This window comes from Limanda limanda, chromosome 9, assembly GCF_963576545.1.
Source record: "Limanda limanda chromosome 9, fLimLim1.1, whole genome shotgun sequence".
Lineage (NCBI taxonomy): Eukaryota > Metazoa > Chordata > Actinopteri > Pleuronectiformes > Pleuronectidae > Limanda > Limanda limanda.
In genome coordinates this window covers 2582913-2593301 of record NC_083644.1, presented here as the reverse complement: position 1 = coordinate 2593301, position 10389 = coordinate 2582913, and the positions used below count along the sequence as shown (strand labels likewise).

Sequence of the window (10389 nt, the reverse complement as noted above, 5' to 3'; positions counted from 1 at the left end):
TTCATTATTTCATTTTTTGTTAAAACTGAACCTTCAACAAAACTTAAGATCTGTGGAAATTAGCTTTTACAAATTAGCGAAACAATGTATGTAAAACACAAATGTTCTGATATTTATCATAGTGACTATACCTGTTCACATAAAATGTCATATTAATAATAAAACAACAACACAAGGATTATGAAGTTCACTTACTGTTATATATAAAACAATACACCACATTGTACCCATAATAAAATGTCCTGTATAAATTCTGAGGTACACTGCCTTTAATCCTATTGTACAGTTTGTGTTAATATACAAAAATATATGACAAGTGTATATTCAGGGACAACACAGTTTTTTTTACACGTCAGTAAAAAGACTTTGAGCAAAATATAAACACACAACAATAAATCCATCTCAAGCACGAAGCAACCACAACATTTCATAACATGTCAAATGGACATGTGGGTTTTGACATTGAAATCTGATTTATACATTTTTTACAACGAAGGAAAAAATCCGAAGTCATAACCACACTTTTAAGTACATATATATATTTATGTGCAGAATATCTGATATTCTTCAGGTTTAATCACAATGAAATTAGTTATTTTCTGACAGTGACTTCCAGTAAAAAGCGAACTTGATGAATTTAAAGTACAAACGGGTCAGACAAAGGTTTTAAAACGTGATAAAATCTGGTTTTCATGGTAGAAAGTTTCTGATTTCATACACAGTTCACACTGGAGGACTTTAACTTTATAAATGGAGGTGTTTTGTCTCCCTCTAGTGGCAGAATCCTGCAGCTCAGTCAGCTCAGAGCTGCTGGTTCCTCCTCAGGTTGGACAACAGGACCTGGAGCCGGAGTGTTTGGCTTCATTGGGATTTCAGAAGTCTTTTACTTTGAAAGTCACTTCCCTCATATTGAAGCAACGTGTGGGCTTGAAGCTGAGCCTCAGTCTGTAGTTTGAGTCTCTGTCTGTAGTTTGAGTCTCTGTCTCGTTACTTTTTGTGCGACCCGATCATGACCTTGGAGACGAAGTTCACGATGGCGCTGGCTGGCTGCTCCGGGTCGTGCTCGGCGAACAGATGGCACATGTTCTCCGTCTCGCTCTGAGACTTCCGGGCGACGAATCCAAAGATCCTGGAGGAAAGAGAGAGAGAGAGAGAGAGAGAGAGGGACAGACGTGGACTTTTAGAGAAATATGTCTTACATCTGCAGGACTTGAAATGCAGCTGTGAGAAGTTTATAGTTTCTGCTGCTACTCATGTATCTATTGATCTTATATAATCCTTAAGACCTGGAAGCAGACTCCAGAACTCACACTCCATATTTGATAAATATGAATCAAGATGCAAATTCACATCAACACTGTTTTCTTGGAGAAACAAAGGAAGATAAAGGATAAAGAGGAGAGGGGAAAACAGACAGTAAGAACTCACTTGGCAGTGGAAGCGCTGCCTCTCGTCCATCTGTGGAATCAGAACGACCAAAAGTTATCAATCAACTTCTGCTCATCAAATGTTCACATTTATATCTGAAATATGAAATTACAGCAGCACCACGACAGATTCAAACAAGTTATATTCTTACTGCTATTTGTCTGTTAGCAGGATGACTCAAAAACTACAGAACACATTTCCAATAAACTTGACGGGAGGACGGCTCAAGAGAGAAGGAATTCTTCTATCACTTTATTTTACCAGTGAGGACGTTTCTGGACATAATTCGTGGACGTGTTGAGGGAAATGTTTCCTATGAGTTTGTAGTTTTGTTGCAGCTTCAATGAATTCAAGCGACTGTTGGACCTTGGCTGAGATATAAGTCTTCTGACTTTCTAGTTTTCATATATTGTTTTAAGATTCACAAATATTTGTGACAGAAAATAAGGCAGTTGTAATTATATTTAGAATCAAAGCCACAATGCACCTGTAGAGTTTTAACTGCTTTGTTCGTATCTTGTAAATCATTTCAGTTTTAGGTTTTGTTCAGGATTAATTTTAAGTTATGAAGAGTCTCCAGAGAACAAATGTACTGTGAGAACATGTGTGCTTTCTTCCAGGTATATTTAAGGGGCTGATTTCTATGAGTGCAACTTCCTGCAGATACACATTAAAATGCAGATCTAATAATATAAATATGGTTTCATAAGGGGATCGTTTAGCTCTACAGAGTTAAAGACTTTGGATCTTCAACCGTTTGGTTTATTTTCTTTGTGTAAGTAAACATTTCCTTGTGCATCAGCCAATCACCAGGATCTGTGTTCTGTATGTTTCTTCAAGTTTTGCATTAATAACAGAATCAAATGATTGTGCAGCCGTGGCTTAAGAAACATATTCTCTCTCCTCTGCTTCCTGTTACAGTTAATATCACACAGGTCACTCACTTCCTGTCTTGTGGGTCCAGAGAACAGAATATAACTGTGTTGACGGCGTAGTGTCTCCTGAAGAACAACCTGCAGGAACAAACACAGACAGACCTTAGCTTGTGTGTGTGTGTTTGTGTGTGTGTGAGTCTGTTTATGTGTGTATGTGTTTCATAAAGTAGCCATGAGACATATGAGACGTGTGTGATCTTGGTTGAAGCAAATCTAGACAAATATTCCTGGGGCGTGTTCATGTGTTCTCAGTGTCAGGCGGTGTGTGTGTGTCTGTGTTGTGTGCCTGCAGGTGTGTGCGTTTGCTCACTTCCTCTGGTTGTCGGTGAGTGTGATGCCCTGTGCCGACACTTTGAAGTGCACCACGGTGGAGGCCGGCGGCGGGTCCATGGCGAGCGTCACCGTGGTCGCCTTCTGCACCGCCTGGTGACCCGTCAGCGACTCCAGCGCCACAGAGCCCAGGTACCACACGTTGCAGGCTACACAACAACACAATAACACAGATAAACACATTCATTCGGAAAACGCACAATTGTATTCATGCAAGCACACACAACTGTGTATTTTGTAGTGAATACAAACGTCACAGAGGTTTAAACTGATGTGTGTGTTGATAGCAAAGAACATCCTCCGCACAAGTCAAACACACAAGTCAAACACACACACACACTGGTGTGTGTACATAGAGGGCCTCTGTGTTGTACCTGCTCCCTGTTTGAGAAGTTCAGCTGCTGAGTTTGTCGCTGTTTGTGCAGATGAGTCATTCTGCTCCTCCACTGGGTCTGCACACAAAGACACCCACACACAGACACACACAGACACACACAGACACACACACAGGTGAGTTCACTGGCCAAAACACAAACTACTTCTTCAGTACTCGCTCACTAAGTGCAAACACAAAGACACAAACACACACGTGCAGCAGGGAATTGCAAACAGTTACTTTTCAAAACAACAGAAACATTTTATATTATAATATGATGCAGGTCTGAATAATGTTTTATTTTTGCATGAACAACATTAAGCAGAAGCAGGTGGTTCTCATTGGATAGAAAGTGTTGTAAAAGCCTGATTTGTGTAGAAACCTCACTTACACATTTATAAGTTCATGATTAAACACTTGTTGTGCGACTCGTTACCTTTGTCCGGCAGGATGAGTTTGCAGGGCAGAGCCAGCGGAGTGATGGAGTGTTGACAAACCAGAGCAGTGAGACTTCCTGTCAGAAATAACATCAGACCCAGAGTCAGTGTTAGTGATGGGGACAGCTGCACCGCACTGTACTGGCCACTAGAGGGCGCCACTGTGTCTGTGTGGGGACCAGTTCACAGACTTTCAGGAAGCAGGAGATTTACCAGTACTGAGGGATCTCTGTTCCTTTTAAACTTCATATATATATAAAACATGCTTTTCTCAATCAATTTGAAACTTTTCAAAATAAAATGATAAAATGAACCAACAGGAAGTGAAACACTGAATGATATGTAGGATGCGTCCTCACCAAAGTAAGGCTCGTTGGGACAGCCCTTCAGACGAACTCCTTTCTGTGTGCACTCGATCAGGAAGTGTCTCACCAGCTCGTTGGACAAGTCTCCTGCTGCAGAGACACAAGAAATATCAGTATATATATATATTATACATATTTACTGTCTGGAGTAAACACACGTGAGCACAACTTAACTAGTCAGTGTGTTTATTAAAAGCTTAAATTCAGGAAGCAAACTGCTCAGTAAAGTTTCACATATCAAACGCCAGGAACGTACCTTTCTTACTCTGTTGTACCACAGAGGGCGGGGGGGTCGCGACCTTCATGGCCAGGCCGTAGGCTCCCCGGAACGAGTGACTGTCCCTGACCACGAAGGCGCCGGGCTCCTTGTCCTTCAGCACCGTGATGGCTGCTCACCGGGTCGACACAGGAAACACAGAAAAGCTCCAGTTAGAATCCTCACGTTCACACTGAACTTGGAGGTAAACTCTGAAACACGGATCACACGTGGTTGTTCGGCTCAACTGGTGCAAAAAAAAATCAATATTTACCTTGGTCTCTGGAGATGTCGGGCTTGTACCAGAACTTGGACGTGTCCTGGACAAACTTCACGGTGTCCTGCTTGCTGCCGAACTCTGAAACACAGATTCCAGCTCCGAGGTTAAAGTCTGGATTCAGACCAAAGTACAAAAGACTTCACACTCAACCGTGATGGAGACAGGTTCACCTCCACCGAGGAGAGAGAGAGAGAGAGAGAGGTGGCTTCTCTTTACCTGCTCCGGGGGACGGGGTCCCGCTGAGGCCTCTGAGGGGGTCCGGGGTCATGGAGGTCGAGAACGGGATGCTGATGCTGCTGCCGCTCCGAGGGCTGGAGAACCCGCTGAGAGAAGGGGAGCTGGAGCCGAGATCCCCCCCCTCACCCCACCTCCTCTTCTCAGGCAGCAGGGGAGCGTCCCCCCCGAGGCCCAGACCCCCGAGGCCCAGACCCCCGAGGCCCAGACCCCCGAGGCCCAGACCCCCGAGGCCCTCCACGGCCTCCAGGAGACTGTGATCCATGTCTCCGTTCCCCAGCAACAGGGAGGACAGGTCCGGGCTGTCTGCCCCCCCCATAGCCGGGCTCCTCAGAGGCCTCCCCCGGGGAGAACTGTGGGCGTTGGGGGTGCTGAGGGCCAGGGGGGGCGAGGGCTGGGGGGGGGTCCGGTCATGCCACACCGGAGGAGGCGTGGCACTGAGGAGCAAAGAGGAAATCAGAACTTATACGTTTGTTTTATTAAGATCCACCGAGAGAGAGTCGCTTCCTTTGTGTATTTGTCTGTCGGATGAAAGTTTCTCAAACTGGAAAATCAATTAACTTTATATTTAAAGTAAACTTGCATCATAGAACCGAGCATCATAGAAATCTGACAAATGAAAACTGGCATCAAAAGTTTTAAGCCACAGAGAGTTGTTTCCTTTCTGGATTTGTCTGTCGGGTGAAAGTGTCTCAAACTTTTGATGCCAGTTTTCATTTGTCAAAAATCCACACGATTGTGAGTGTGTGTGTGTGTGTGTGTGTGTGTGTCTGTCTGTGTGTGTGTGTGTGTACCTGTCTGCGAGTGGGAGGGGGCTTCCTGACGACACGGAGCACATGGAGCCGAAGATCCTCTGACAGGAAGCAGGAGCGCCCGACACGTCTGATCTGAACACGTCTCCCTCTGCGGAGCTGCTGGAGATGTTCATGCTCTCCAGGAAACTCCTGGCGTCTGAACGAGAGAAGAAAACACAAAGTCGTTTACTTCACAGAGTCGTCACGTCGTAGAGGAACGAACCAGATGTTCTGTAAAAACAATCCAGGAGTGAGACACGGCTCCATAAAGTATCACAAACACGTACTGACAGTGTTTTTAACTGACACAGAGAAACACAACATGTTGCTTCAGTCTCTTCTTGAACCTTCTGACTTCATTTACAAACTTGAATTTGTGCTTTTTTAAACCCAAATTACGTCTCTTTCCTCAGAACTTCCACCACTTTCTCTACAAGTGCTTGAACTTTACTCTCATCTCTAATTTCCTTTCCCTCAAAGCCCCCCCGAGCCTCCACTGTGCGGTTGATGGTGAAGAATCTAATTCCACCATCTACTCACTCTCCCATTTCGTCATCATTCAGTGTGAATCATCTAACATCTAATTAGCCTCTGTAGTAATGTGTCATGTCAAAGGCATCTGCAGCGATTTCACTGAAAACAACAACCCAGTCAGACTGTGTGTGAGCATCACGTCCACGCTTTTCTGCTTCCAGTGCTTTTTCTATATATGTGTTTTTAATTCTAGATTCTGAGTTGGAAAAATTGTGGGAAAACTTCATATTTTTTGCCGAGAGTTAGATAAAAAGAAGATTGTTGTTTACCACAAGCAAAGAGCTGCAGCCAGAAACTAAATATCATAAAGTAAAGGTTGTTACCCTGCTGCTGAAATAAAGACGATAGTTTTAATAACTTTTTCTTTAAGCTTTTTCAATTTCAGATCTTGTACAATCTGCTTTTTAGACTTAAGTTCTGATAAAGCAAAACTGGAATTTCAATTTCAGCGAAGCAGCGATTGACTGGGTACTTCAGTGTGTGTGTCTGTGTGTGTGTGTGTGTGTGTGTGTGTGTGTGTGTGTGTGTGTGTGTGTGTGACTGTGTGTGTGTGAGGACATTTCAAACATTTTCCAACATGACACTCTGACATTCTGACAACACAGTGTGTCATTCAGTAAACACCAGGACCGGCCTCCTCAGGCCTGTGAAGCACGATGAGTCACCGTGAAACGAGTCAGTCGTTATAAAGAGCTCCTTGTTTAGGATGCCCCCCCCCCCCTCTCTCCCCCCCTCTCTCTCTCTCTTCCGTTCCTTCCCTCCATTCAGGCGCTCGGAGGTGGAGGAGTTTGTTCTCTTTGTCTCGGGTCACATTGGACGAGCTGAAGCATCTCAAGTGGATTAGATAATCCCACGTGTGCTGCTTATGAATGAGAGAATGTATGATTGTGTGCATGATGTAAACACAACACACACTTTGGAAGCTGCGTGACGTACTTGTACTTCACTTGTACTTTTGTTTCTGGTGTACGACACATTATACTTCCACTACAGGCTGTGGTATCGAGGTTTCACCGACACACACGTGAGTCTCAGCCGTCAATCAAGACGTTTCACTTAAACATATAATGTTAAAGAGCATAAAGATACATTTCAACACTTTGAGATATTGGATTTTTAAATTTATTTTTCAGATAAACTCCCTTCGGACTTTTTAAAATAACGTGTAACGCTCCGAGAGGCATAAAGGAATTTCCCCATGAGAAGATTTCCCACCCTGACGCCTGTGGGTTAGTTCTGGTGGATCAGAAGTGAAGTGAGAGACAGCTGCAGGACGGAGAGTTATGTTTCATACGTTTCATATGTTCTGTGTCCGTCTGAATTTTAATCTCTGCAGTGTGGAATGTGACCGTAGAACAACTTTCAGGAGCTCCGACTTTTCACTGTTTAATTGTTGTTTAAAAAGCTGAAGCTGCACTTATCAGTAGGGTTGCAAAGGGGCGGAAAGTTTCCGGTAAATTTCCGGAAACTTTCCATGGGAAGTTAAGCTCGGGAATTTTGGGAATTTTGAAAAAAACAAAAAAAATGCAAATTAAACGCTGAGCAATAAAAACATCATTCAAAACCCTATTTTAAAGATGTATGGAACGTTGAGTTTCAACCCTCCACTGTGCATTCTTCCATCACATGCACAGATAACTCCCAGCATGCTTCACTCTACAGCAGGACTATTGAGGCCTGCTGTAGAGTGAAGGACTAGTCAGGTAAGTTTCCATGATATTACTGGGAAAATATATTAGCATGCTGATTGAGGATTGTTCATCTGTTCATCTAGACTATTTCCATTCATTTATCCATCAATTGTAAAATATTTTCAGAGACGATTCCAATTATTTAGCTAACTATTTATATCTCTGGCATTGCATTAGTGTTTTTTTACAAACTTTTTTCTCATCTTATTCTACAGAACAATGCCACGTGCACTCTCTCATGTGTGGAGACATTTCACCTCATCCAATGTAGAAGGAAAGGCTGTGTACATTTGCAAATACTGTGCAAAGACCTATGTTAAAAATGACACAACGATGCAGAAGCATATAGTCAAGTGCCCAAAGTTTCCTCAGGACTCAAATCAGCCTATGACAAAACAAAATGTTTATATTTATGTCTGTATATGACAAGGTAAATACAGTTAGTATAAATTACCCACAACATTTCCAGTTTATTCCCGTTAATTCCCATGGAAAGTTTCCAAATTTGAATATTCCCGGAATTTTGCAACCCTACTTATCAGTATTTTAATGTAAACAATCAAAAGTCAAACATTTAACAACATGAAAGTTAAATCTCTCTATAAATAAATTATTATGAATAAACTGAACAAAGTAGCACCTGTCAGTTGACACCACACACACACACACACACACACACACACACACACACATTTCTCCGAGTACTTCTTCTACTTCAGTAAAAGATCTGAAAACTTCTGTCCTGGAGGAGTGTTAGGTAATACAATCACAATTGTGCGTCTGCTGTGTAAAATACTCGACTTTATTTGAATACCACATCCTCACTGCACTTCTGTATCCTGTACGACATAGCTCATGGTTCACAGAGCGATGAGCCTGAAGACCCTGAAGGTCATTTCAGGTTCAGGGTCTTGCTCGAGGATTCTTCAGCATGTGGACCCGGAGGAGCCGGGAATCGAACCACCGGCCTTCTGCTTAGTGGACGATCTGCTACAGAGCAGAAATCTGACCTGATAACTTTAGACACACAAACAGACAAACTGCTGCCACATATTGTGTTGGTGTCACCTCCCACTGTGTTCACCCTCAGAGGTTAAAGGTCAAGGGCCCACAGCAGATTATGTGAGTTAGACGTAAGCCTCCCTGACACACACACACACACTCACACACACAGACACACAAAAAACAGAGCAGAGATCATCCCAGGTTGTGTAGCTGTTGTTGTTGTTGTTGTTGACAAACAGCAGCTGACTGATCTGAGGTCAGCAGGATTCCTCACATTCCCACAGTCACTTCCTGTCAGTTTCCCAGGAAGCGGTCGGTTCCCACGGCGACCTCCTGGTTCGTCACAGCTGCTGCTCATCTCAGCTCATCCACTTAATTACAGAACAGCCCGAACCGTGGTAACGCCGGCTGACCCCTCCCTGACCCCTGACCCCCTGACCCCTGACCTCAGAGACCAGACTCCACTCTGTAAACGAGAATCCTGGCGAGACGGACTGAGAACTTTCATAAGAACTCACTATTTAACTCAGAACTAATTTGGTTCCAACGAAAATGTGTATTCATCTAAACTGTCAAGTGCCAGAAACTGGTTAAACATATTTTGTAAATACATAATTGTGACCAAGGGAAACAAATCTGACGACATTAAGCTTATTTACAGATAAGTTTAAGACTCATTGTTAGATACAGAGATGGATGAAGCCGTCTGTCTGCACATGTGTTCTGAAAGCTCGCAGATACGGACAGAACAGTCAAAATGGAGCAGTACCACCAGAAACCATGAGGGGGCAGTGTAACCAATAATTCAAGCCGGACGACTGTAGGCACGAAGACGACATTCCAATAAAGTTAATTCATCGAAGACAACATCAACATGTTTGTTCTCCGTGTTGCCATAGATATATATAAAGACTAGATGTCTCGTTCGACGGAGCCGGACGTCACCACATGGCGGCCATCTTGCTAGGGGGCAGCTCGCTCACCCATCACATTGTGTTGGTAAATAACCATAACTTGCTCAATTTTCAACCGGTTTTGAAACGGTCTGGTTTGTTATAAACGTCAGAGATGTAGATATGACACTGTGTACTTATGAATAAATATGTTATTTTCTAAAAAAAATGAATAATTTATGCAGTGTCATAACTACATCTCTGACGTTTATAACAAACCAGACCGTTTCAAGTTATGGTTATTTACCACTACCAACACAATGTTATGGGTGAGCGAGATGCCCCCTAGCAAGATGGCCGCCATGTGGTGACGTCCGGCTCCGTTGGCCGGCAACGCAGACGAGACATCTAGTGTTTATATATATCTATAAGTGTTGCCCCCGAGTGGATGTTTGCTTCATTACATCGTGTAAATCGGACGTTTCTCTTTTTGTTCGTAAGAAGAAATGTCAGAGCTAAACCTGCAGCCACTAAAAAACATATTGAATTCATTTATTGTCATTTAAGTTTGATTAAATGTATTCCTTCACACACACACCCCCCCCCCACACACACACACACACTCATTCAGCTCTGAGTGAACACAAAGCCTCTTTAGTTTAGTCGAACCGTGTAAAACCAGCTCCCGATGGCACAGACCCATGAGGGCTCGAGCGCCAGCCTCCACCAGCCAATGACCCCCCTCCCCCCCCATCCTACACACACACACACACACACACACCCACATGAAGACGCACTCTGACAGACACACACACTCTCCTGATCCCACAG

The 10389-nt window shown here is 43.5% G+C and overlaps 1 protein-coding gene across 3 annotated transcripts in view; it reads right to left on the bottom strand.

The window, feature by feature from the left end:
* Window positions 1–365: 365 nt before the first annotated feature.
* The window catches only part of LOC133010092 (tensin-3-like), a 52291-nt gene continuing 42267 nt past the window's right edge, over window positions 366–10389 (bottom strand). For all 3 annotated transcript variants that reach the window (XM_061077517.1, XM_061077516.1, XM_061077518.1), the window contains 11 exons: window positions 5436–5592; window positions 4624–5078; window positions 4402–4485; window positions 4128–4259; window positions 3866–3961; window positions 3506–3583; window positions 3068–3145; window positions 2674–2842; window positions 2373–2441; window positions 1429–1458; window positions 366–1129 (listed from right to left, as the gene is read on the bottom strand). In XM_061077517.1, the coding sequence (XP_060933500.1) occupies window positions 988–1129; window positions 1429–1458; window positions 2373–2441; window positions 2674–2842; window positions 3068–3145; window positions 3506–3583; window positions 3866–3961; window positions 4128–4259; window positions 4402–4485; window positions 4624–5078; window positions 5436–5592 (1490 nt within the window). In that variant the 3' untranslated portion in view covers window positions 366–987. The remainder of the gene's footprint in view (window positions 1130–1428; window positions 1459–2372; window positions 2442–2673; window positions 2843–3067; window positions 3146–3505; window positions 3584–3865; window positions 3962–4127; window positions 4260–4401; window positions 4486–4623; window positions 5079–5435; window positions 5593–10389) is intronic.